Below are 27,775 nucleotides of genomic sequence, written 5' to 3'. Positions count from 1 at the left end.
TTTTTTCAAATTCCAATAGGTTTTCGCTTCAAAAAAATTGAAAAAGGGGGTTTGAATCAATTTTTTTGGGAATTAAGAATGAAAAATATTGTTCCAAAATTAAAACAAAAAAGAAACGGAACGGGGTGGGACGGAAATTGGAAATTCCGTTTTAATCTTCCAACATACTTGTATAGAAATGCTTTTATGTGTTCGCTTTTCTATAATTTGTTCAGCATGTTTTAGAGTAATATTAGATTTTATTTTATTAAACATTAATCACACATTTTGGAAATACATTTAATTATTTTTTTCAAATTTTAACATCCAATCAAAATAGATAAATAGTTTAATTCAGAGGAGAAATAATAATTTGAACTCCATTTAAATGGCTGTAATCAGGCAACGTTTGAGTGTTCAGACCACGAGCAAAGAGAAGGTAGGTCCCACTAACTTCGACGTAATATCATTAATCCAATTACACAACACCACGTGTCATAACAGTATCCATAATCTCTCTCCTTTCACCATCAGCTTGCCACGTAAGCACTTAAACCTCACATTATTCCCTTCTCCGAGTTGGCTACGAATTTTCTGCTTCAGTAAACGTGGGAAATTAGACACCGTTGGATCACTTTATTCCTTAATCACAGCCGCACATATTTGAATCGGCAAAGCTTGTGGCCACCAAAATCCGGGGAGCAATTTTATATTTTTAATATCTTCGTTATATCAAAATCATCGGTTCAGTTTAGATTCCAATTTTCCCACCATTTTCACCGGAATATTCTATTCTTCGCCGGCGTACCGCGTCAGCCCGGTATAATCAGCTTTCTCGAATCTATTCGTCTGTTTCTCAGGTACTGATCTACCCTGTTCCACAAAATTGGGTTTTTTTTTTTATAATTTGTGTTGTTACTTGTTACGAGATTTAATTATTACCGTTAAAATGATTTAAATTATAATTAATTAATTTTTAATTCTGTATTAAGCTGCTTCCTATAATTTTGATAATGATTATCCCCATTTCTATTGTATGCATCTAACTGTAGTTTGATCTGACCTAGAAGTGTAAGCATTTAAGCTTGATCAACCGTTATATACAATTTTTTTATTTTTATTTTCATATGTAGACACCGATTGTTGAAATTGGCATGGGAGTTGTGACTGTTTCGAGTTCCGCCGCTCGAACTCCGGTTGGATTAGACGCAATTATTAGGTATTCGACTCATGTATCATTATCGAAGAAGCCACTCGTACTATCCTTAAAAACCGACAAAGCTAAAAAAAGTAGAGCTCTCATCGCACCACTAGAATCTGTAGCGTTACCTTCCGAGGCAAAAAACGAGACCGTAAAAAGTTTAAGAAAGGTTAAAAAAACACGGCCAGATAAACGTGTGAGCGCTGTCTCAATTACCGATGAGGCCTCTCCCGGAAGCACATTGGATTTGGATTACACCGAAGCTGCTGCAAAACTAGAATATTTGTACAAAACAAGTCCTGCATTAACCGATGAGGAGATCAAAACGAAAAGTGTTCAGACAAGGCAGTCTCGTAGGAAAAGGATCGAAGAATCTGTGGAGATGAAGAATTTGGTGAGGAGTCAGAAAAGGGGAAAAAGATTGAGTCTTGAGAGGAGGGTTGCTCTTAGAATGAAGAAAGCATCGGTTCCTTTATTATCGCAGAAAAAGGAAGTGAATAACAAGAGTGACGACGATGAGAAGATTGATAGGCTCTTGAGGGACTATTCAATTTCATCCGACTTTTTCAGCTTGGATTGGAAAAAGACGAAAATACCCCCGGTTCTTTCTTCGTCCGAGCACGTATGGCTTTTTAAGCTGATGCAACCTATGAAGGTGAGAGCATTTTTTGATTTTCTTGTTTGTGGTGTGGTGTGGTGTCTTTCTCCCGCTTACCGTTTTAGTTCATTGTTTTTTTTTTAGGAAATCTTAAAAGTGAAGGAGACCTTAACAAATGATTTAGGAAGAGAGGTGAGAGATGATGAGCTGGCAGAGGCGACGAGTACGGATGTTTTTCAGCTTCGGAAACAGTTGGAAGTTGGTCGAACTGCCCGAAACAAGTTGATCAAGGTTAGTTAATTAATCTTTTTTTTTTCCTTTCGAATTTTTTTAGTGTTTTGAGTCTATACGTCTCACTGAAGCTCTTTTGCAGCACAACTTGAGGCTAGTTTTATTTGTGATGAACAAATATTTTCAAGACTTTGCAAATGGACCGAGATTCCAAGACCTATGTCAAGCTGGGGTGAAGGGTCTTATTACAGCTATAGACCGTTTCGAGCCGAAAAGAAAATTTCGTCTCTCGACTTACGGTCTGTTTTGGATCAGACATGCAATTGTCCGTTCCATGACAATTTCAAGCTTCACAAAGGTCTCCTTTGGCCTCGAGTCGGTAAGTAAGAAACTTCATTTTTTTTCTTATTTTTTTTTTACAAAAATCTCGAATTAATTGGTTTTGTTAGAACTATTGTGATAATGTAGGTGAGAGTGGAAATCCAGAAGGCCAAAACAGAGTTGTTGTTTGAGCTTCACAGATTGCCAACCGACGAAGAAATCATAGAGAGAGTTGGAATCTCTGCAGAGAGATTTAACGAAGTGACGAGGGTTTCGAAGCCTATTTCCTCTCTCCACGCACGTCATAAAATAACTCACGAGGAGTTCATTAATGGAGTTGCCGATATTGACGGTTTTGAAGGAGATCAAAGACAGCAACCTGCACTTCTCAGGCTTGCTTTGGATGATGTGGTAATTAAGTAATATTTTAATTACAAGCCTAATATTAAAGCTGCTTAATTTAATCTACAAATGATGGTACTACGTAATTTTTCTGAAGTCGAACATTTTTCAAATTGTTACGACAGCTGGACTCTTTGAAACCAAAGGAGAGTTTGGTGGTGAGACAAAGATATGGTCTTGATGGTAAAGGAGATAGAACACTCGGAGAAATTGCGGGAAATTTGAATATTTCGAGAGAAATGGTACGAAAACACGAAGTGAAGGCTTTCATGAAGCTCAAGCATCCTGCACGAGTTGATTACCTTCGCCACCATATCTCCAAATGAACAAACGAAAAAAAAAATTGAATTCAATCTCTGCACAATATTGTATATGTATATTGGTTTACACTTTCCACATGGAGTCGTTTGTATTATAACATTACATGCACATAAAAGATCGGTTAACGTGTAAAAATCCATCTTTTTACAGCTCTTTCCTTAGCTGTATTAAACTCTGCTTTTTTTTTTTTTTTTTTTTTTTTTTTTTTTTTTTTAAGTATGGTGATGAAGAAGATATATTCAAACTTGAAAATATTTGTGAATTCTTGATTCTCTTTAATTGTTATCTTTAGCAAATAGTGATAATCGAGAATTCGGTTCGAATAGCAAGTTTCGCCAAAAAAATACCCACCGAAGACGTTCAATCGGAGACACAATTAACATACAGCCACTGAATAAGGCATACAGCTGAAAATAATAATATCAGGAGAATAAAAGCATCAAAATTGCAAGTGTGGTTGTCTGATTGAGCATATGATATTTTATCAGATAATTAATCCACAAGCAGAACGAATGGAAAAAAAAAGAGAAACCCGAGATATCGATCACCATCATGGTAGTGGTATTTTTCATCAGGAGATGCTTTTTTTTTTCATTATTATTTATTTATTTAAAGGAAATTCCTTAAGAACATTTTCATCCATGCACAACTCATATAGACTTTGTTCTAATAAGAAGATGCTGTGACACTGACAGCATAATAACTCAGAATTAAACAACAACCACTTAATTAACCTTTTTAATTCAGAATATATCTGCTAATTCTGTATAATAGTTCTTCGAAAAAATATATAGTATGCTTCTTTTCTCAAATATTCGAAACACTGATCGAACGTGCACTTATAAATTTCGGAGGGAGACGTAAAAAAAAAAAAAAAAAAAAAAAAAAAGCAAATCTCTTCTTCAAGTGGACAGGGGAATTAATAAGCTTTGTGACATCTTCCACTTGCAAAAAAATCGAAACGGCAAACTTATTCCCACTACGTTTGTTCTGTCTTAGTCTCTTCAAACATTTTGCAATAAACAAAATCAAGAAAAGAGAAAAACAATATCTTCGACCGTGCTAACGTCTTCTATCGATCACCACAAATTAAATAATATTATTATTCTCTCTTTAATTAATTTCTGCATGTTGCCAACTTTCTTCGCACTATAAAATAAACAGTTTAAGAGAAAACAAAATAACCAGCAGCTGTTCTTCCTGAAATTCAATCTTCAGCATTAGTAATATGGAAGAGAAGTTTCGATTAGCAGTTGGCGTTATGGGTACGTACACACTCTCCAGATCCTTTAATCATCATCCTTCGATCGATTCTCATAAATAAAATAAACGAAATCCATGAATATTATTAAACCAGCGTTTAATTTCTTTTACACTGTTATTTCTTGCAGGGAATGCAGCCTCTATGCTACTTTATTCTGCACCGATGTACGTAGCTATATACGTACACTTTCTATATAGAGAAAACCGTATATATAGAACAATAAAATGTAATATATAAGTTTATGAACTTGTTATTAATATAATCATTTTCAGATTAACTTTCGCAAGGGTGATACGAAAGAAAAGCACGGAGGAATTTTCGTGTGTGCCGTACATCATAGCACTATTGAACTGCTTCCTCTACACTTGGTACGGTTTGCCCGTCGTGAGTTACAAGTGGGAGAATTTCCCCGTGGTCACCATTAACGGATTAGGGATTCTTCTCGAGGTTTCCTTCATCATCGTATACTTCTACTTCGCTTCAACTAATGGAAAGGCAAGTTATTAATTACTTATTAACCAAAACAAGGTGTATTAATTAATAAAATCTTTTAATTAATATTCTAACTTAAATATTGAATGCATTACAGAAGAAGGTGGCTATGTTTACAGTACCTGTTGTACTGGTATTTTGCGCTGTTGCAATATTATCGGCATTTGTATTTCACGACCATACTCATCGAAAGGCGTTCGTTGGGAGCGTTGGATTAGTGGCGTCTGTTGCAATGTATGGTTCTCCACTAGTGGCTATGGTGAGTACTCCCTCTCTCTCTAGATCTCTCTCTCTTTCTCTCTCTAGAGAAGAAATGTACATGATGATACGAGACATGAATACGCATGCAGAAACGAGTGATAGAGACAAAGAGCGTGGAATACATGCCGTTCTACTTGTCGTTTTTCTCGTTCCTCGCTAGCTCTCTTTGGATGGCTTATGGACTATTAAGTCATGATCTTATTCTTGCGGTTAGTCATATATATATATATATGAAATCAAAGTACTGACGTACATTTTAAGTTAATTTAATTTAATTTGTCTACTATATAATTAATGTGGTGTTTGATTTGAACGTATACAGGCTCCAAACCTAGTTGGTAGTCCTCTAGGCATGCTCCAGCTTGTGCTGTACTGCGTGTACAGGAAAAAGGGAACTAATAATCATGTCGAACAACGACCTCAAAAATGGGATGTCGAAAATTATTCCGACAACACAATTGATGAGAAAAATCAGAGGATTAATAATAAGCTCGTCGTTACAACTCGTGAGGATGATGATGATGACGCAACAAATGGAAAAAAATATTTCCACTCAAGATTAATGAGCTTCTTCTTTGTGCATCATAATCCACCTAATAATTAGAATATTCCTCTTTTTTTTTTTCTCTAGTAATTAACTATGCAATCGACAAGGGAAAAATGTTGCATTATATTATTGTGCAAGCTAGAGAAACTGCTACATTGTGTGTAATGAAAAAAAATGCATCTGTACCAGATATATTGTATGTATAATAGTTGATGAAATGCAAAATGTATGGATGGATCATCTTCACCCTGATTAAAACAATTAAAAATTAATTACCAGTTAATGCATACTTTGTCAATTTTAATCCCACTTAAGAATGGAACACTAATCTTGATTGATCTACTAAAAAAGTCGTAGTTGACTGCAAAAAATTCAGTTAGTATTACAGATCATATGTTTTTTTATTCAAAACAAAAAATTCAGTGAAAAAGCAACACGTGTCATATTATAAGACCCAGTACAAATCCCTAATATTCATGCACGACGCCACGTAAACGCCGACACCCCTCTTCTTCCGTTTCTTCACTTCCGACTAATTCTTCCCCTAAAATAAAACCCCTCTCTCTCTCTAGATCCATCTCTCTCTCTCTTCTCTCTCTCTGTTCATATCTAAACCTAAATCTCACTCTCCAAACACACACACACAAACACACACAATAACTGACAATTAATTTGAAGAAATTATAAAAAAATGGTGAAGTTAGCGTCGGCCCGAGAAAGCCGAATGTACGGGCCGAGATTGGCCCGTAACAGAGCAGAGTACATAAATGCGGGGCTCTACGTATTCGCCACGATCCTGCTATTGGGCGGGTTCGCCGCCCAGCTCTCGTACGAGGCAAAATCGGGGCTCGTAATTCTTCTAATAGGGTTCTTCGTACTCATCGTGGTCAACCTGCACGATCTCATCGCCCATCTCGCCGGAATCGATTACCGGTTGCCGCTAATGGAACTCGACATGCAGTTTGCCCTAGTCGAGTTCGCCGTCCCTCTCGTTTACACTATCGGCACTCTTCTCTTCTTCTTAGCCACTCTTTTCCTCTTCATCCAGGTATATTAATTTTAATTTTAATTTTTATTTTGTTTCCCCCAATTTTGTGAAAAATTGTGTGTGCAGGCAGAAAAGGGGGAGGGGTACTTGAAATTGGAACGGCTTGCATTGAGCATGTTGATAGCCGGTCCGGTTCTGTGGCTGCTCGGTTCGGTTCATAACTCGTGTCAGATCTACGAGAGAGCCGACGGACATTTTCAAATTTTGCAGGCGACTGTACTTATTCCTTTTCTAACGGCTAGTTTGTTGTTTCTCGTCGGTTCGATTATCAACACTAGAGATCAGGTTGGCCATTCTCACCATGGATTGGGATTGCTCGTAAGTATTAACAAAATTAATTAAACACTATTAGATTGTGATTTAATTAATTAATCTTGCCCTAATTGAAATTGATCGGTTAAACAATTTTGCAGGGTGACACGTGGATTTGGATGGGTATAATGGGGAGCTTGGTGCTTTTAATGGGGGGGTTTGCGAACGTTGTGAAAGTATTCAAGATGCAGCAACTGAGTGGGGTGATGAGATTGGAGAGACTGCGCGGCGGAGCGCAGGAGCGGCTGCTTCTTATAAGAGACGGCCACGCCGCGCCGCTCATCGTTCACGAGGACCAGCAAAGACGGCTGAGGGCGGCTGATGTGGAGGAGGAACGGCGGAGGACAGCGGCTGATTTGGAGGAAGGTCAGTCGGCGGAAGATCGGCCGACGCCTTACAAAGATGTTCTAGTTGGTCAGACGTGAAAATGAACACCCTCGTTTTATATTATACCTTTTTTTTCTTTTATAACATTTTTTTTCCGCCCGAAGTTGTATGTGTTCGTCAAAAAGATAAATTTATAAGGTGATTTTTCATCATTTGTTGCTCAATATGATAAAAGATAACCGGATTTCTTGGTGTGATTGTTAGTGTATATGATGTGAATTTGTGGTCAAGTGTGTGAAATGATCATGATACAACTAGTGTATTGTGTAAAATCAACTCAAGAAATGATCACAAATTGAAAGCCAAATTTAAATTGGTTCGACTCAATGAGAGCCAATAGGACTTCGTTGATGTTTGGTATCCTCAACAACTTTAGAATAGATGTGCAAATATTATGTTCATAGTATAATAGCTTGTAAATTATATAAAATACTTAAATCTATATATAATATAAAAAGAGAATCTATGCCCTCAATGATTGACATGTGGCAAATGATGATGTCATTTGTCAAAATTGCTTAGTTGGAGTTCAATTGATTAGGTGGATTCTGCAATTGACTATGTGGCATTTTTATTTATGGATGTTTTTAAGTTTTTTCCTATTTTACATTTACACAATCATTTAATAATTACCACATGTATATATATATTATTTCCAAAGTTAATATTTTATAAATTCGAAATAAAAAAATCTTATTTATATTTTTAGTATTTCAAAATATATTTATTCAAATAAATTCATGAAACTCAATTGTTTTACGAATATTCAAATAATTTTCATAAGAAAAATATTTTTTTAAATACTAAAATATTAAAATAAAGGAATATGTTTTTTTTTTTTTATTTTCAATATTTTAGAATATTCGAATATCCATTCCATTAAAAATAATAATAAAAAATGTTTTAGTTTTTTATTTAAGTGCTTAATAAATATACACTATTTTTTTATATAATTTTATTATACCATATTTCAAATTAAAAATAATTATATTATTTAATAAATATGAAAACTAATATCATTTAATTTAAAAAATTTGAAATTGCATATTAAAACTAATATCATTTAATATTTATTGTAATGCAACAATTATTTAAATGTACATATTATTAATTTATAATTGCATACCAAAATATTAATTAAACTACATTTTTTATTTTTAGAAATTATTAATTTTCGGATTTTAATTTTTTTTACCATATAAAAAATTTCTAATTAATCGCAGATTTTATGTAATATAATTTGATTTATTACCTATTTAAGCTTATTAATTTTAATTGATATAATTAATTTAGGGAAAATATTGATTAAATAATAAAAATTATTTAATATTCTTCAAATCAACACCATATGTAAATCATCCTAACTGACCGAATCAAATCATCCAATTTTTTCTCTTTATTTTTTATTATGCATAATAATTATTATAATTGTAATCTAAATTGAATTATCTAATCAAATATTCTATTACATAATTTACGAAAATATTTTTCTGATACTACCATGTTTACGTTTTCCATGTTTTAATAAGCATTAGTTATTCCTTCATTGCAATATGCAAATATAATATGGGTTTTCTAATATATTATCCTACTATATATAATTGAGGACAATGTTTTTTTTCTATTTTTTTATTTTGGTAAAAATCTTATATTATATGCTCTCTTTTTTAATCTCTCGAATTCATAATCATCTTCTAAAAAATTCAAAGTCAATAGTCTCAATTTAAAATGATTACTTATAGAAACATATTCATATCCAATTTTAATGTCTTTAATGTTGTTGATATTATTACCATATTGAATTGATTTTATGTTTCTTTATCATCCAAACACAACTATATAAACCTCTGATTCACTCTCTTCCACCATTACTTTTCATATCGAACAAAATGTATGACGCTGTGCCAATTTGTTTTATTTTCTATCGGTTCTTTTTTGTATATATGTTTGTCATGTAATTTTTTTTTATGTTAATTATCGTATTTACTTTTTGTATACATTAATTTGTTTTTTTTTTTTTTTTTTTTTGTGCTTGATATACCTCATTATTTATTAATCGCATTTCATGACCTTTCATAGATGAGAGGAATGACAATGTCATCATTGAATATCATGTTTGATGCAAATCAAAATCAACATTTGGACGTCTAACTTCATGAATCCAGAGGTGGCGCAAGAAAAAAAAAGGTATGAATCATTCTATATATAATATATATTAATACAACATATCAATATCAACATACTGCAACGTAGTTGTGAATTTTAGTTCAAATTCGTTAATAGCTAGATTTTCTCTCATCTGGACGACAAAGAACTAGCATCGATTGGCGATGACAAACGAGAGTCTTAAGACACTACATCTACATATTTTTTTCTTTCTTTGTGACTATGTATGTTTGTTTTTATCATTCAGGTTTTGTTATGCATTCACATAGATATTTCAACTGATAAATACAGTGCATCACGTACCTTCAAAATTATTTACGAGATATTAACTTATAAAAATGCTGATTTATTATGTGATATGTGCAACAACTTAATGCATGCGTTAGTGCTAGGATTTAGTTAAATTAGTTGGTTAATGAGTGAGTGAGTGAATAGATTTAATTGCATGATTTAGTGAGATACGGATTTTCATTTCATAATGTTTTAAGTTTGGAATTTATAAATGGGTAAAATTCATTTTGCATCCCTGTACTATGTGAAAAGTGTCATTTACCTCTCCAATGTATAGAAAACATCAAACATCCCCCTATTTTTAACGGTCAAATGTCAAAATTTTAACGGTGTTAAATTTTGAGTGTGCAATGACTCTTTTACCCTGTTTTTATGTTTAATATAGTTCCTAATTTTTTCTAGGCATATTTTTTGTGGATTGTTGATGATTTCTAGCGTTCATTCAAATTAGGGCTTTTTGTCGATTTTAGAATTTGATTTGATATTTAGTTTTCTTTTTCGAGGATTTTTCCATTATAATATGAAAAACTTTGTTTTTAATTTGCAATTCTTTCATATGGTTTTATTCCAATTTTAGGGTTTCTTTTAGATTTCACGGCTTTTAGTTTTCCTTTTTGTGGGTTTACATTCATACTCAGCAAAGCTTCATTCTTATTTATTCGACTATTCAGCTTTTTGTTAAGAAAAATGGCTAAAAATGGTAAAAACATGATTGAAAAGTGAAAAATCTTGTGATCAACATTTGTCAAAACGAAGCATCCTATATATAGAAATTCTTTTGGGGTATTTTTTTAATAAAAAAAAGCCAACATTTCTTTGCAATAGTCGGTCAAAGGGTTTGACTAACGGAATTAATAAAAAAACTAATGGCAGAGGGGTGTTTGATGTTTTCTATACTTTAGGAGGGTAAATGATACATTTCGGATAGTACAAGGGTGCAAAATGAATTTTACCCTTTATAAATTAATGATTGTTTCTATATTGATTTCATTTTATTTAACAAACTTTTTTGCAAATGGTAATTATCGATTTATGAAATATCAATTATAAATTATATTAATTTTGATCATATTTTGTATAATCAATATTCTTTCCTAATTTATCCATTATTTTCATTTTTTAATATATTATACACAACTGTAAATTCAATCAATATATTTAGTTCAATAAAGAAAATCATAAATACAAATTTGTAACCAATTATACCGTATTTTGTATACTTCCTAATTTTTTTTTCTTTTTTTTTTTCTTTTTTTTTGAGGTTGGTTAATCTTTGAAATTTTGAGTACGTAACCATAATAATGAAAAAATGAATGAGTATTCGAGGTCTAAAAAGTCAATGAGAGCAACATTTATATTGGTACACGTTTTTTGATTTGTTTACACAAATTTAAGTTGTAATTAATAAATTGAATATAGTTTTCTAAAATAAATATTGATTACATTGTTACACTATTCGCCATCACCCTAAATTTCAGGTTTCACCATCTCGAAAAAAATTAATATCACATTGCGCTCTCAAAATACCATAAATCTTTCACAATACACCCTAAGTTGAATATATAAAACTTAATGAGGGTAATATCATTTTGTATTGGTTTTCTTTATTTCACGTGTGCAAATAATAAATTAAATTATTATTTTCTTCCACCCCAATATAATTTCGAGCGTACAAATTTCGAAAAACCAAACATCACAATGAATTATTGAAAAACTATATTTTCTTACAAAAAAATATTCTCACTAAATTATTTGATTGATGATTTTTTTAAAGTAATTAGTGAACATATTTGGTAGAAATATTTTGAAGAAAATATAATTTTCAAATAATTTGATAACTAATTCCTGAAATATACTTTTTTTGAAAAAAAAATGAATATGTTGATTTATTTGTGCACTTTATAGTTTCGAAAGGATTGATGAATAAAAAAATTAATTGGACATTAGACATTCTTTAAAATAGCACTTAAAATATTAAATTACCTTCATGAGCTATAAAAATTCATTTGGGGGTGCATTGTACATAATTCATTGTGTTTCGAGTGTGCAAAGTGCTATAAATGTATTCGAAGGCGTAAAGTGTCAATTATTTATATTTCAAGGATGCAAACTGGGATTAAGCCCATTAAATTGCTACCAAATATGTTTAACACAATTTATTTTCTTAACTTTTCTCCACCATCAGATATTCATATTTTTGGCAATAAAAAAAAATATATTAATAACTATGGAATAGATTGACGTTATGTTGAATTTTATTTCGTTTTCATATGTGATTAACAATTATTTTTACTTCAATAGGAACTACCTTCGATTACATGTCTGTAGATAATTCAACAAAATATGTATGTAATTCCTTATAAATTTTTAATATGAGATATTATTTTTTTAAATATATATTAAGTTATTAGCTATATCCATATTTTAATTAACGTCGAGTGCACGTCTGTAAAGAATGACACCTTATATATATGCGGAACTATATATCCATATTTTAATTATTGTTATCATTTTCTTTTAGAATAGGCGATATTTGTTTCTATTAAATGTTTGACAATAACGTCGAGTATATGTCTACAAATTTTATAAACTTTAGAAAATAACATGTATATTCTTTTAATTATGAAAAAAAGACGAAATTTCTAAAAGCATCTTCAACCATATTACTATTGGAACGACTCCTTCCACTTAAAAAGATGCATTACAAATGGATTTTTTATAGGGTAAAGACTCTATAATGGTGAGTGAGGCATTTTTTAATGATTTTAGATTAATTTATATTGTAGCGTTATTCATTTATGTGGTAGTTTAAGAAAGTATTATCTATGTATGATTTTATTATATGCATAATAATTCGAGTTATATTTATTTCATACTTATAATCTTTAAAAATAAAATAGATTGAAATAATGATAAACATTAAATAGGTCTTATGAATTTTGGTAATTTCAAATGTTTATACTTATATCAAGCATTGTAATTTAAACCTTTTATGTCTTATGCAAATTTCTCTTTTGGCAATGCAAGATGCATCGTAAACATGCAATTTTGTATAAGTTTCCTACTCTATTATTATATAATTTTTTTAGTTATGAAAAATCAATTATTGTATTGTTTTGGACTTGATTTCAAGAAATAATATATTTTTCTTCAATTATTATTTAAATATATTATTGTATTTATTTGTTCCATATTTGTATTTGTTAATGCTTAACTAATAATCTAATATCAACACTTATCAAATTTTTTTAATCTCATTATGTTAATGATTAAAGACTAAATTAAATTTATATTTGTAAATGAATCTGTAAGGATTTCTTTCCATAAAAGCTAAAATATTTCATAAATTTATGTAATTTTATACTGTAAAGCATACATCTCACACATTGACACAATTATGATTTATATTTAAAAAATGTGAATTTTGGCCTCTAAATTGTTGTTCATGTAAATCAAAGTAGGAATATATAAAAATTTTGATTTCCAGAGATCCAAATTTAAGTTTATTATATACAAATTTAGCTTCAGATATATTTTGCTTCACATCTCAATATATTTTTGCATTGAACTGTGTCAATTACATGGCGATTTTAATATTTTTTGACAATGGACAATGTTTATTTGCATTTATATTACTTAAAAATTGTTTTATATCAATCGTTGTGAAATTCCACTAAGCCTATTTAAATTATATTCAATCCATAATTATTCTGTTGTCATTGTTAATATCATCAAATCATAAATGTCGGATTTGGTTTGGCTAAAAGTTTAACGATCAAATGCATGTATATTAAATGATAATTTTCTTATCAACATGTAATTTAGTTAATTATCATGTACACCTCAAGTATAAAACTCCTATCCCTCAATCACGATTTGAGATAATTCTATCATTTTTACGATTTAATGCATGTGCATTGCATGTACATTGAGGTTAGTTTTAGTGCATGTGCATTGCATGTATGGTGAGGTTAGTTGTAATGCATGTGCATTGAATGAGTATCGGTATGAGTATCAATACAACTATTAGTATTAGTATACATATTAGTATCATTATCAATATCAATATCAATATGAGTATACATATCAGTATTTGCATTAGTATTATTAATATTATTAGTAGTAGCTAGGAGTAGTATTAGTATTATAATTAGTATTATTATTAGCATTATTATTAGTATTATTATTAGTAAAGTATTAGTATTAGTATTAGTATTAATATTAGTATTATTATTGGTAGTGATATTGGTATTGGTATTGGTATTGATATTGGTATTGGTAATGGTATTGGTATTAGTATTGGTATTGGTATAGGTATCGGTATTGGTATTGGTATTGGTATTGGTATTGGTATTGGTATTGGTATTGGTATTGATATTGGTATTGGTATTGGTATTGGTATTGATATTGGTATTGGTATTGGTTGGTATTGGTATTGGTATTGGTATTGGTATTGGTATTGATATTGGTATTAGTATTGGTATTGGTATTGGTATTGGTATTGGTATTGATACATGTATTGGTATTAGTATTGGTATTGGTATTGGCATTAGTATTACCATTAGTATCAGCATTAGTAATTATTATATTAGTAATTAGTTTGAGTATTAGTTGTTAGTATTAATATTAGTATTAGTATTAATATTAGTATTGGTATTAGTATTAATATTAGTATTAGTATGTGTATTAGTATTAGTATATGTCTTAGTATATGTATTAGTATTAGTATTAGTATTAGTATTAGTATTAATAATGTGTTAATATTAGTATTAATATTAGTATTAACATTAGCATTAGTATTAGTATTAATATGTGTTGTTAAACACTAATATGATAATTAAATTTCTATGAAGGATGCGAGTATATTAGATGAGATAGTTATAGCATTTGGGTCATATACTGTATCTTATTTTTTATATCACAATTTTTATATTTTATATTTTTTTTATTTTGTTTATATCGTCACTTAAATTATATGAAACTGCTATTGTTTTATAAGAAAATTAGATTATATCATATCGTATCATATATAAACTACTCAAAGTTTTTGTTCGATTATTTTATCTAAATTATATTTTCATTTTTTATATTACCTTATGCATCACATTAACATCCTCTTTTCTTTCATAAATGTGTTTGATTCATCTCATCGACGTGTTTTAGTCATTAAAAAATTGTACTTAAAATTGATGCCCGTGCATCGCACGGGTGAGTTACTAGTTATACTTAAATCACATTAGGATAACCATATGTGACAAACTCCATCTAACAACTGTTGGTAAGATAATTTAAACTTTGGGTCAATTGATACAAACTTACTTGCTCAAACCGCTAAACCCAGAACATTTGAGAAATTTAGAGGGAGAAAAAATAATATTTAATTTAAATTATATATCAATAAAATCAGTATTGTTTTATAATTTGAAATAATCCCATCTTTGTTTAATATCTTGCCGTATGATGTCACAAATTGAATTTAATTACTTTAGATCGTAAATGATAAATTATTTGAAGTTGATGCAAAATGGGCTTTAGAAATTGGGCCCGACCTTAAGCCTTACTTTAGATAGTCAATGATAAATTATTTCAAGTTGATGTAACAAAATGGGCTTTATAAATTGGGCCCGAACTTAAGCCTACTGCTCAATTTGGGCCGGGTCTGATCAGCGTCTTTGGTTTTGATTTCTTTCTCCATTAGATATTTGCTTTCGTTTTCCTTTTTCTTTCTGAGTTTTTTTGGGGGTAATTATAATCTCTCGCATTTTCTCTTAGTTTTTGCCTCTCTGCACGGTTCTAAATCTTCCAATTCGGTATGATTGTTCTTCAATTTATAAGTTAGGGTTTCTTTATGTACATTAATAGTTTTCTTATCTTTAGCTCACGCCTTTCGATAGCTGAATCTATTGGTTCCTGAATGTGATAACTAAGTTAAACTTCAATTTTGTAGAATATTGTTTTATTTCAGCTGATTATGGTTTTGCTGCAGCGCTGCTTGTTGATTATGTTATGTTTTGTCCTTTTTTTTTTTTTTTTTTGTTTCCCCTTTTCTGTATTCGGTAATCTAGTTATTGGCAGAATTTGGGTTGGTTTTGCTTAAGATTTGCTCATTGATTTGAAGTTCAATTTATGGATGATATATAGTAGAATTGTGCTCATTCGTTTGAAGTTGATTTTATGGATGATATATAATAGAATTGGTGGTTACTGACTAATTAGTCAGTGGATTTAAATTGTTGGAGCAGTTTGTATAGATCTGGTTTCATGCTGCTAGCTGCAGTTCAAGAAATTTTAGAGGAACTGAAAATGGAGTACGTGTATGAGTAAATCAGGAACCTATGAATTTGTGTGCATTTTTGCCTGTGATCGAGATTAATTATGAGAATTAAGCTTGGCTAGTCTTCATGCTGGATTCATCTTTCTAATTTCTCTGCATCTTTGTGATTATTGATTTATATTTATATATTACCCGTCAGTTCGCGAAGGATAAAATTTTACCTTACCCTTTTGCAGTTTAAAGTTTAGCTTGGAATGTCGTCGAATTCCGGCCACCAGCAGTTCCGCTATACTCAAACCCCGTCCAAGGTTCTCCATTTGAGGAACTTACCATGGGAATGTACTGAAGAGGAGCTCATCGAACTGGGGAAGCCATTTGGTAAAGTTGTCAACACAAAGTGTAACGTTGGAGCTAATAGAAATCAAGCTTTTATTGAATTAGTAAGATTAAACTGCCCCTTTTCTCCCCTTCCTTTCTGCTTGATTCTTGGAGTCGACTATATATCTGAGAATTCTCTGTTTGACCTTCTTGTTTTGTACCTTCTGTTTTCACAGGCAGAATTAAATCAAGCTATTGCTATGATTTCATATTATGCGTCATCATCTGAGCCGGCTCAGGTACGAGGGAAAAGCGTCTACCTACAATACTCAAACAGACAAGAAATTGTAAACAACAAAACTACTGCCGATGTTGTTGGAAATGTACTTTTGGTAACAATTGAGGGAGATGATGCACGCAGTGTCAGTATTGATGTCCTACACTTGGTAAGGATTCGTGCATATCTCTCACAAACTCAAAGCAATGGTATTTTATCGCCAGTAAAGGATGTTGCCTTGTAATTTTGTATCTTTATTGTGTATGCCATGCTTTGTTAAGCTTTTATATGACAAGATTGCACATGAATCAGCAGGCACATGTGAAGGATATATCTTCAATGGCAGCTTATTGCAATCGGGAGAAAACGCACATGTGTATTTGTCTCATTTCTCCTTTCCTTAACCCCTGACATCATAAAAAGTCTAAAATGATTTTCTTTCAGTTTCTCTTTTGAATTTCTGTGTCTCATGCATAATTAACTCCTTTCTTTTTGTAAAAATAGTAACAGCGTCGCTTGATACAGATTTTTATCTAACCTTGATTTTTCATAGTCTGTGGCTTATGTATTGCAACAAATTTATGGGTTGAATGGTTCAGTAATAAAATCTCATTCGTTTTGCAGGTATTTTCTGCATTTGGATTTGTGCATAAGATTACTACATTTGAGAAGACTGCTGGTTTTCAGGTGCTTATTTCATCTGATCGTGCTGGTTCTTTTCTCGATATGGTTAAGTGCTCGATAGAATCTCAAGCAATCTCCATGTTTTTCTTCCCTTTTTAGGCTCTGGTGCAATTTTCTGATACAGGGACTGCCTTTGCTGCGAAGGATGCCCTTGATGGAAGAAGCATTCCAAGGTGATGTGGGTTTTATTTTTCGACTTGGGATGTAACTCAACTCTTACAGGTCATGTGTCTCTAGATGTGGTGTTCATACATTGAGGCTGGACATCTTTCAGAAGCTTTATTAGGAATGGCTGAAGGGGTACATGCATGCTCCTTACCCCACTTTACCTCTCCGTTTGTTAGTTATTTCAAGTCTCCCTCTGCCTTTTTATACTAAAGACCATTGGCTAGACGCTCATAGGCTGCAGGTTGCCTAGATCAAGGATAAGAATATCTTTCTGAGTGGGATGAGGATAACTGTTTTAAATTACGGACTAGTTAGAAGGATAGAAGCGTGTTGGTGGACCGATATCAGTGAACTATTTAACTTAAGAAAGCTGTGAATATTTATGACAGTGTACTCCTGGTATATCAGGGTCGGTCTATATGTGTTTATTGCAACTATGTACTTTACGATTTATGACTCTTTTTATCATGGAAGTTAAATGTCTCTAAAGCTTAACGTGCCTCACTGACGATCTGCTAAATCTGACTTTCTTATGTGCCAGTTATTTGATTCCGGAGCTGGGACCATGCACACTTAGGATCACATATTCCGCTCATACAGACCTGAGTGTAAAATTCCAGAGTCATCGTAGTAGGTATAATAATTCTTATTAAACAATTGCATAATGATAGAACTGAAAAGACAACTTCTAATACCTAAAATTCTTGTATTACGATCTCATTTTTGGAAGCTTGAATATGTTATATTTCCTTCCTCTCTGTCGAGATTTGTTGATGGATCTTAAACATTTGTAATGGTTTCACGTCATGTCAATTCAGGGACTATACGAACCATCTTCTCCCTGTTGCTCCTTCAGCTATAGATGCGAGTGGCCAGGTGAACGTTGGTTTATATTTCTTGTCATTATGTACTAATCATCTACTCCTGCGTTGACATTACTGGAAAAATTCAATTTTGACTACTTATTCCAGATTAATTTCTGCTATCTATTTAATTTGTTTGACTTGTGCAAGTAGCTTGATAACATCCAACCCTTGTAGCTCTGGGAAGAGTAGATTCATTATGTTGCTATTGTTGTTTAGCTTTCCGATATTTACTCACCCACCTTCTTTGCAGTTCAATCCAGGATTTGATGGGAAAAAGCTGGACCCAGAGAGCAATGTTCTTCTTGCATCAATCGAAAACATGCAGTATGCAGTTACCTTGGATGTTTTACATACGGTAAACCAACCATCATCGACTTTAGTAGCCTCCACATATTTGTTATCGACTCTATCCTTACTGTAACCATGCTCTGTCAACAGCTCTTTTCATCTTTTGGGCCTGTTCTCAAAATTGCAATGTTCGACAAAAATGGTGGTCTTCAGGCTTTAATACAGTATCCTGGTAAGTAAAATTAGCAAAATATGGAGAAGGGTCGATAATAAATGTCATATGTTTTCGGTGCAATTACTATATTTTGCCATCTCTATTATCCCTCTCAGTTTTGCCAAAACTCAAAAGACGACAAAGTAAGCGGACTAGAGAAAACTAATGCTACACACTTGCAGATGCTCAGACTGCTATTGCTTCAAAGCAAGCCTTGGATGGACACTGCATATATGATGGAGGATACTGCAAGCTGCATATCTCGTTTTCTCGACATACTGATCTAACTATAAAGGTGAAGCTCACCAAATTAATATAAAAAAATAAAAAAATACACCCACTTCATTTTTCGTTATGTTTAATCTTTGTATATTATACATTACGTTTTGCAGATAAATAACGATAGAAACAGAGACTACACAATTCCTACAACTCTTCCAAACCCTCAGCAATTAGGGCAGCAATCATCGTATGCAGTGGGAGGTCCAAGTGCTCAGGCTTACTATGGAGGGCAATATGCTATGCCTCAGTCGATGCCAATGCAAATGCATAATTACAATTATGCCCCTCCTCCCACGAGTACTGCTGTGGGCCCCGTAGTAATGACAAGTCATAGCCAAAATGGGCCACCACACTCATCCTCAACGGTCCCTTATCATCATACTCAGTAATATGACCGCAATTTTTTTACTAGACTCGGAAAGTTACCCCCGAATTTGCTATTTCTTTTTTAACCCTTAACATTTACCGATTCGAGAGACTCAGTGCTAAGATTCTTGTGTGTGGCATTTTTATTTATTTATTTAAGAAAAGCAATTTGTGTTATCGAAACAACAAATTTAACACCATAATAATAATAACTCTTATTAATTTATTTCATTTTATTTTAATATTAACGATTATTGCAACGTGCAATTCTTTTTGAAGCGAAAAAAATATTAATGAATCAAATAAATACCCATGTCACCCGCATGATCAAAAATTGGATCGTCAACGGTACGGAGAAAATCAATCGTAAAATCGTAAAATAAAAATCCCTAATTTCCCCCCCAAATTATAAAGGCCACACCATTGCGCCAATTTCAATCCTGCAGATAAGGTTTCTCTCTTCCTCCTTCTCCTCTTCTTCTTCTTCTTCTTCTTCTTCTTCTTCTTCTTCTTCTCTGCCGCTGCTTTCTGTAGGAAAGACTAAATCTTGTGGCTCACACAGAGGAGAAGAGTACAAAGTAGAATTTGCGCCTGTGCTCTCTCTCAGTTTCTCTCACATTTTAAACCCTATCGGAATCCCAGAAAATTCGATTGCTGAAATTCGAATTCAGTTACCATGACTATAACACTTCAGGCATCTCTCCTTCACCGGCCGTTAATCCCTCAGCTAAACCCCTTTTCCCTCTCCGTAAAACCCCTTCTCTCCAGCTCCCACCGTCAAATTTCGGTTCATAGAAGAATTAAGGACAGGATTAGCGATCCGGTTTCTCTGAAATGCAGATTTTTACGGCACAGGCTAGTTGTTTCCTGTACATTAAATTCCGAAAACGTAAATTCCACCGTTGAATCGGTCAATAGCAGCGATAATTCTAGCGAAATAAAGGAGTCCACTAATGGAGTTATCTCGAATGAAAGCGTGGATGTACGAGAGGTGGAAGGTGATGTGAAGAAGAGGCTGCCGATAATGGTATTTCTGATTGGAGTTTTTGCTAGGTTGAAAAATGGGATTGAGAGAATATTCTATTCAGATTGGTTCAGTTGGTGGCCGTTTTGGAGGCAGGAGAAGCTGTTGGAGCGGTTGATTGACGAGGCTGACGCGAATCCATTGGATGCTGCTAAGCAAAGCCTTCTTTTCGCAGAGCTCAATAAACACAGGTCACTATTTTTTCTTTTGTTTTGTAAATTAATTTTGTTTTGCTATCAGGCTAGCATCTACAATTGGCTTATATTTAAGAAGATTGTTTTCTTTAGTTATCGAGTGTAGATCAAATTGTACAGCGATTAGATTATATACTGGTGCTAGTTAGCGTGATAAGTTCTTGGTTATGTGCTTTCTGGTTTCTTGTGAAATGTGGGTGTGCAACTAACTGTAGCATGGTGGAGTATGGCATGTTTTAGTATTCTGCTGGGAAAGAGTTCTTAGGGTTTTCAGTTACTGTTCAATCAGTGTGAAAAAGTTGAGGATGTAGTGAATTGTAGAGCTCTATCCACGCTAATAATCTCCAAAAATCTGGAACTGAATTATATCAATTGTTATACATTTTGGAGATAGTTCTGATGAGTTTCTATTGGTTTTCTATTTAGTCCCGAGTCTGTCATCCAGCGTTTTGAACAGAGGGCACACGCTGTAGACAGTAGAGGAGTAGCTGAATATCTTCGAGCATTAGTGTCGACTAATGCAATTGCTGAATATTTGCCCGATGAGCAATCCGGAAAACCTTCTAGTCTTCCTTCTCTGGTAATAGCAATCTCTTAAATTTTTGGTCCAACTAGTTTTTTATGTTAGTTTCAAGAGTTAAAATATTTGGCCCTTATTCATTTCAAATATTTCCTTGTATCTCTATTTTCTTTTTTTGCGTCTTTTCCTAACTGTTAAATATTTTATGTTAGTTGCAAGAGTTAAAACAACGGGCTTCGGGGAACATGGAAGAGCCTTTTGTGAACCCCGGCATATCTGATAAACGACCATTACATGTTGTGATGGTAAGAATATTGAAAATATTATTTCTTCTGTTGCTTCACACTTATTTGGTACACTTAGCATCTTCTTCTATATTGCAGGTGGACACCAAAGTGGCAAATAGATCATCCCGTTTGGCTCAAGAAATCATTTCAACTATCATTTTCACCGTTGCTGTCGGATTGGTTTGGTATGACCTCTGCTTGCAATTGCTTAATCCTAGTTGTTGGATTAACTGTATTTTACTTACATCAGATCATGTTTAATGGCATTGCTTATTTCTCCTTCATTTCATTGTACCTAAATGGAAGGGGGATATGGTTAAATGTTTATCATTTCAGTTTGTCTTCCCTTTTGTTATGCATCCACACAACCTATGTTCCTTTTTATGCAGTCATTTTAACTTTTGGAATTTGATATATACATTTTTTCCCCTGATTTGTCAGGTTAATGGGTGCTGCTGCTCTTCAGAAGTATATTGGTGGCTTAGGTGGGATAGGAACACCTGGTGTTGGTTCGAGTTCTTCATATGCCCCAAAAGAGTTAAATAAAGAAATAATGCCTGAGAAGGTAATCATCTGTTTCACTGCCTTTCATGTGGCTTGGACTGTTCGTTTTAGCAGATGAAGTTTATTGTGCTTTTTAGAGACTGTAACAATAAATAGTCATATAAGTAAATTCCTGTTTTATATGTTTCAAATTGAGTTGAATCAATATTGGTATTGCAGAACGTAAAGACATTTAAAGATGTTAGAGGCTGTGATGATGCTAAACAAGAGCTTGAAGAGGTTGTTGAGTATCTCAGAAATCCTTCCAAGTTCACTCGATTAGGAGGGAAATTACCTAAGGTTTGTTTTGGTTTAGTAACATTTAAGATATTGGGGCACCTTTTCTTGCCCATATCTGGATCACTTTCCTCTCTACGGTGTTCCATAAAGTGCGTTATATTTTCAGGGAATTCTTCTAACTGGATCGCCTGGAACAGGAAAAACTCTGCTTGCCAAGGTATGATGTTGTTCTGCAATAAGAGTACTTACTATATACAAGTTATCGACTTTTCTTTCGTAGATTGAATATGACTGAGGCATTAACTGGCATTATTGTCTGACAATTTTGCTTCCTCGATTTTGAAGGCGATTGCTGGAGAGGCTGGCGTACCTTTCTTTTATAAAGCAGGATCTGAATTTGAGGAAATGTAAGCTGTTGTTTTATGTCCTTGTTCGACTGTATATTGATTTAGAAATGTTATGATAATCTGTGGATGAGTACACACATCTTTGATTTCTTTTAAGGTGATAACGGCATGTACGATCATCTGTATGTGTCCGCTTGAGTATGTATGACAGGTTTATGTAACTAGACTGTAACAACTTGTGAAGATAGGATTATAACATTGCTGATTGGCTTCATCAGAAAATTTACTATTCCTTTCCCCTTGCTAGGTTTGTCGGTGTTGGTGCCCGACGAGTGAGATCTTTATTTCAAGTAGCTAAAAAGAAGGTTTGTTGCTATTTCCTTCTGTATTAGCAGTTATTCTTAATAGATACGATATATCACTTGATATTCTTTGAAGATACAAGATGGTTGGATCTTATTTTGACATGGAACAAAATGTGACGAATGAAAAACCACAATTTTTTATTAGCTTCTTGGTTCGATAAACGACAAAAGTTCTGAGTATGGATATGAATTTCAGGCTCCATGTATCATATTTATTGATGAGATTGATGCCGTTGGGTCAACTCGGAAGCAGTGGGAAGGTCATACAAAGAAAACACTCCATCAATTACTCGTCGAAATGGATGGTTTTGAACAGAATGAGGTAAATGCACACAATGTCTTATGTTGTCATAATGCAATCATTGTCTCATATTTCACTTTGCAATAATCTGTTCTCTTTACAGGGAATTATTTTGATGGCAGCAACCAACTTGCCTGATATACTTGATCCAGCTTTGACAAGACCTGGTAGATTTGACAGGCATGTAAGTTCATTTTCACAGAAAACACTGGATTCCTTTTTTTTTTTTTTAAATAAATAAAATTAAGACAGAATCTTCGACTTTGAAAGAAAAAAACTAATGACTGAAAATCAATTCCTAGATCGTTGTTCCAAATCCAGATGTGCGGGGTCGCCAAGAGATACTGGACCTCTATCTACAAGACAAACCTTTGGCAGATGATGTCGACGTAAAAGCAATTGCGCGTGGTACTCCAGGATTCAATGGAGCAGGCATGTTCTGTCTAATGTTTCTCATTTTCTTGCATCCGTATTTATTTTACTTCTAAAAGCTTTACTAATTCTCCTTTTTGAGACAGATCTTGCAAATTTGGTAAACATTGCTGCCATTAAGGCAGCTGTTGACGGTGCTGAGAAGTTGAATGCATCACAGTTAGAGTACGCCATAGACAGGATACTGATGGGAACAGAAAGAAAGACCATGTTTCTGTCTGACGAGTCGAAGAAGGTCTGGTGCTATATTGCTTTTTTTGTCTTTCAATCAGTTGGTATATATATATACCTGGCTCATTTTATGTTGGTGGGACCCACAATTGCCTTTTCAGCTGACTGCTTATCATGAGAGCGGGCATGCTATTGTGGCATTGACCACAGATGGTGCACATCCAGTACACAAGGCTACGATAATGCCACGTGGATCTGCACTGGGCATGGTTACACAGCTTCCTTCGAGCGACGAGACTTCAATAAGCAAGAAGCAATTGTTGGCAAGGCTTGATGTTTGTATGGGCGGCAGAGTGGCGGAAGAGCTTATATTCGGTGAGGACTATGTTACTACTGGTGCAAGCAGTGATCTCAATACAGCTACAGAGCTGGCTCAATATATGGTATGGTATTTATTTCCGTCATAATAACCTTTCTACTATTTGTTCGAAAGCGTCTATAATTTCGAAATAAAAATGTTCTGATTCTTTTATTCGCTTACCAGGTTTCGAGTTGTGGGATGAGTGATGCAATTGGACCTGTTCATATTAAAGAACGACCTGGTTCGGAAATGCAGTCCCGTGTTGATGCTGAAGTATGCTTTGTGCAATCTGCAGCAATTTACGTTTTCTATTTGTTTTTGGCTATCAAACTGAGAAAAGAATTGCTTATCAGGAGTTGTTTATTGGTTGACAGGTGGTTAAGCTATTGAGGGAAGCTTATAGTCGTGTAAAAGCGCTTTTGAAAAAGGTATGTTGAAACATAATATTGTTCCCCCTTGCCAGAAATCAGTTACAGACGATGCTACTTACAACAATATTGCGAGGAAATTTCACAAGAATAAATGAAAAATCACATGACTGCTGACCGTACACGTGTCAATAGCATTTTTCATGCAATAGTGTCTAAATTGAACTAATAAACTTTTGGGAATTCGTTTATGCAGCATGAGAAGGCATTACATCTTCTAGCAAACGCACTCCTCGAGTATGAAACCCTCAATGCAGAAGAAATTAGGCGCATACTCGTTCCTTACAATGAGGAACGGCTAACCATAGAACAGGAACAGCAACAGGTAGAGGAGGAGCTCGTATTGGCTTGAGCTGAGCCACCTTTTCATTTATATTTTTATCAAATACAGGATTGGATTTGGAGCTGTTGTACAGTATACTTAGCTTGTCAGCGCATTTATTTTTAGCCCAATTTAAACATTTCATATTTGCTGTTGTAACATAGCTTACCGGACAATCCGAAGCAAACAAACCTAATCAGGCCATCAAGATAATTAAATCATATAGGAATCCCCTTGTCCCATGTTTGGGGGAATAATTTTTGAGCTCATTGCAATCTTCTGGATTTTTGCATTAATCTATCGATATGAAATCGAAATATGATTAAAAAAGAAAAAGAAAAAAGAAGCCCTATATTTCTTGTCTAATAGTCTTCCTAGTGGTCAGGTCTAACCGTCTAAATTATGATAAAAGTAAGCCACTGCAAAAGAGATGTGAATTATTTATCTTCCATAGCTGCAAGATAGCATGTGAATACACAGCATTACATAAATCTGCAATAGCAACGTGAGACGGAAAATAAACGAGAACAAAACCCTGAAATTTTGACAGCTCACACTAGGCTTCGATTTGTTTACAAACGACGAATATGTTTATATAAACTGTGGTTCTTGAGCTCTAAGAAACAGGAGCTCCAAAATGACTGTAACAAGACTACAATACAAACAGCAAACAAGAAGACCGAAAATAGTAGAAAAGAAAAAATGCAGAAATATAGGCAGAAACCAATAGTATGAAATGGCTACTTCTGCCTCAAAAGCCTATAAAAGAGCTTCATCCTCGGGTGAAAATAGCCGCCTCCTCCATGGAAAGTGCACGGACACAATCCTAGTTACAATCAGTGGTCCTGTCCTGCAAAGCAAGTGCCTCCGAAACATCGGCAAGTGATTGGAGATTGCACTTAATGAGTGCTTCAATGAAGTAGCATGTTTCATCCTTCGTGTTCCCTTCAGCCGCATCCACCACAAATGATTCAATTACCATCGTACCAGGTCTCCCTTCGATGACCTCAGGATGGACAGACACAGTGGAAGTGTAGTTCTGCAAGAAAAACGTAAAGAGTGATTTTCTTCATTTTTCTACCCAAATAGTGGAGGTATACATTGTAAGAACCTAAAAAGAATCACAACACAACATTAATTCCAAAACAAAAATTCTAAAACTGATGCATAATCAAGGTTCACGAACACAAACTCAAAGGTGCTACACTTGGAAACCAACAAACGGGAATGCACAACTGTGTTTGCACCAAGTACAACTTAGAAGATAGGGAACCAACCTCATGAATCAATTTCTCAACAAAGGTTAAGAATGATATGATTCCTGGAAAAAATGCATAAATAAAGTGAAACGAAATAACGAATTAAAATGAGACCCTCGAAACTAAATATAAATGAGAAGGAAAGTTGTACATACTTTGAGCCTGTGGTCTCCACCAATAATCCTGACACTGAGTATGTGTTCATTATCATCGAGAAGCTCCAATCTCTCGGTGCTTGTAGTGGCAGGAAGACCCGACTTAACATCAACTTCCCTCAGACTGCCAATTTCAAGATTTCCATGCACAACACAACGGCTGACGAAAGGCTTGTACTTCTGTGGTTGATCAAACCTCCTGACTAGAGACCAAACCTACCATGAACAAATGATGTGTGATACAATCAATATGTATACACACTAAAGATCAAACAATCGCTAACACATAAAAACCAGATGAGAAAAAAGGTCGACTAACTCTCAAAAACTTTGCAGTGGTTGCCCATAGTCAATATGCTCAAAATCGAGATTACATATCTAAACCTTTCAGACATATTTCTTTCTTTGCCAGAAAATAAAAGCTCTTGCACCAAAATCATATCCTCCAACAATGTTAAACCTAGCCCCTAACCCCAATGCGAAAACAGGGAAAATGATCAAAATGATTCTTAGCTGCAATGTATTCTGATTAACAAGACCAGAAGTTTTCTCCAAGCAAACATCTTGTATTCCGATTACCAAACAAACAATCTCCCAGTTACAGGCATACAGAAAATCAAAGACAATCGAGAAAAGCCTACGAAAATTTCTGCCAATTTGAAACTCAATAAATCACAAAATTAATTCCACAATTTCCACTAACATCTTGTAAATCCATCAAAATCCAACCATAATCAATCAGAATCCATCATCAAAATAAAATGTCAAAACACACAGCCAATTACGCAGCAAAAACTGTTGAAAATTGAAAAAAAAATAAAATTAAAAAATAAATAAATAAAGAGATTACGAGATGAACAGGCGCTTTAATATGCTTGATGAGGAAAGAAGAGCATTGATTATCCTTAATCTCGTGCTTGTGATGCTTCTTTATATACTCAATCTCCACTCCGCTCATTCCTTTGACGTCCATCATCTTATTTCTGCCGGAATATTCCCCCCCTCCGATCACCGTTAATAAAAAACGAAGCTGTGTTGTGTAATCCGTTCGCGAATTGACTTAACGAGATCACAGAATCGGCACCGCCATTTTTGAGTGTTGGAAGTGGTGAAAAAATTAAGGTGTGCGCCGCCTCACCATCATCATCATCATCTTCTATGCATTTCCCCAAATCGAAATAATAATAGTATAATACCCCCCCAGTCTTCTCTTCTTTTCTTTTACCCATTTGCCCCTCTATTTTATCTCTATTATAGCTCCGGTCCTT

At 33.6% G+C, this 27,775-nt stretch overlaps 6 protein-coding genes across 6 annotated transcripts; 5 read left to right on the top strand and 1 right to left on the bottom strand.

Annotated features, from left to right (window-relative positions):
• The first annotated feature begins 394 nt into the window (after positions 1–394).
• On the top strand, positions 395–3,161 carry LOC105971812 (RNA polymerase sigma factor sigE, chloroplastic/mitochondrial). Its single transcript, XM_012996709.2, has 6 exons — positions 395–839; positions 1,113–1,835; positions 1,923–2,069; positions 2,152–2,388; positions 2,478–2,741; positions 2,858–3,161. Exons 2-6 carry the CDS (start codon positions 1,134–1,136, stop codon positions 3,056–3,058), a joined length of 1,551 nt encoding a protein of 516 aa, XP_012852163.2. The 5' UTR covers positions 395–839; positions 1,113–1,133; the 3' UTR covers positions 3,059–3,161.
• A 765-nt stretch (positions 3,162–3,926) lies between these two features.
• On the top strand, positions 3,927–5,894 carry SWEET3 (Nodulin MtN3 family protein). The gene is made up of 6 exons (XM_012996711.2): positions 3,927–4,318; positions 4,445–4,481; positions 4,590–4,812; positions 4,907–5,068; positions 5,160–5,279; positions 5,393–5,894. Exons 1-6 carry the CDS (start codon positions 4,282–4,284, stop codon positions 5,672–5,674), a joined length of 861 nt encoding a protein of 286 aa, XP_012852165.2. The 5' UTR covers positions 3,927–4,281; the 3' UTR covers positions 5,675–5,894.
• A 305-nt stretch (positions 5,895–6,199) lies between these two features.
• Positions 6,200–7,556, top strand: LOC105971724 (polypyrimidine tract-binding-like protein). Its single transcript, XM_012996593.2, has 3 exons — positions 6,200–6,665; positions 6,732–6,983; positions 7,079–7,556. Exons 1-3 carry the CDS (start codon positions 6,309–6,311, stop codon positions 7,400–7,402), a joined length of 933 nt encoding a protein of 310 aa, XP_012852047.2. The 5' UTR covers positions 6,200–6,308; the 3' UTR covers positions 7,403–7,556.
• Positions 7,557–15,385: 7,829 nt separating this feature from the next.
• LOC105971862 (polypyrimidine tract-binding protein homolog 2) lies at positions 15,386–19,748 on the top strand. Its single transcript, XM_012996776.2, has 11 exons — positions 15,386–15,631; positions 16,332–16,535; positions 16,650–16,859; positions 17,315–17,377; positions 17,474–17,547; positions 18,084–18,176; positions 18,361–18,418; positions 18,659–18,763; positions 18,847–18,928; positions 19,093–19,205; positions 19,303–19,748. Exons 2-11 carry the CDS (start codon positions 16,350–16,352, stop codon positions 19,579–19,581), a joined length of 1,263 nt encoding a protein of 420 aa, XP_012852230.2. The 5' UTR covers positions 15,386–15,631; positions 16,332–16,349; the 3' UTR covers positions 19,582–19,748.
• Positions 19,749–19,833: 85 nt separating this feature from the next.
• On the top strand, positions 19,834–25,362 carry FTSH11 (FTSH protease 11). Its single transcript, XM_012996636.2, has 17 exons — positions 19,834–20,773; positions 21,203–21,356; positions 21,509–21,601; positions 21,680–21,768; positions 22,025–22,148; positions 22,307–22,426; positions 22,533–22,583; positions 22,712–22,773; positions 23,021–23,078; positions 23,275–23,400; positions 23,483–23,563; positions 23,682–23,811; positions 23,898–24,046; positions 24,144–24,425; positions 24,527–24,616; positions 24,718–24,771; positions 24,968–25,362. The coding sequence occupies exons 1-17, from the start codon at positions 20,235–20,237 to the stop codon at positions 25,121–25,123; spliced, it is 2,358 nt and encodes a 785-aa protein (XP_012852090.2). The 5' UTR covers positions 19,834–20,234; the 3' UTR covers positions 25,124–25,362.
• A 249-nt stretch (positions 25,363–25,611) lies between these two features.
• On the bottom strand, positions 25,612–27,726 carry RCAR3 (regulatory components of ABA receptor 3). Its single transcript, XM_012996637.2, has 3 exons — positions 27,358–27,726; positions 26,508–26,723; positions 25,612–26,132 (listed from the first exon to the last, which is right to left on the bottom strand). Exons 1-3 carry the CDS (start codon positions 27,481–27,483, stop codon positions 25,920–25,922), a joined length of 555 nt encoding a protein of 184 aa, XP_012852091.1. The 5' UTR covers positions 27,484–27,726; the 3' UTR covers positions 25,612–25,919.
• Between the last annotated feature and the right edge of the window lie 49 nt (positions 27,727–27,775).

The sequence above is a fragment of the Erythranthe guttata genome, chromosome 6 (genome assembly GCF_056151865.1).
Source record: "Erythranthe guttata isolate IM_541 chromosome 6, IM_541, whole genome shotgun sequence".
In the NCBI taxonomy this organism is placed as follows: Eukaryota; Viridiplantae; Streptophyta; class Magnoliopsida; order Lamiales; family Phrymaceae; genus Erythranthe; species Erythranthe guttata.
Note: the sequence above shows the minus strand (reverse complement) of the source record. Positions and strands in the feature narration are given on the sequence as shown.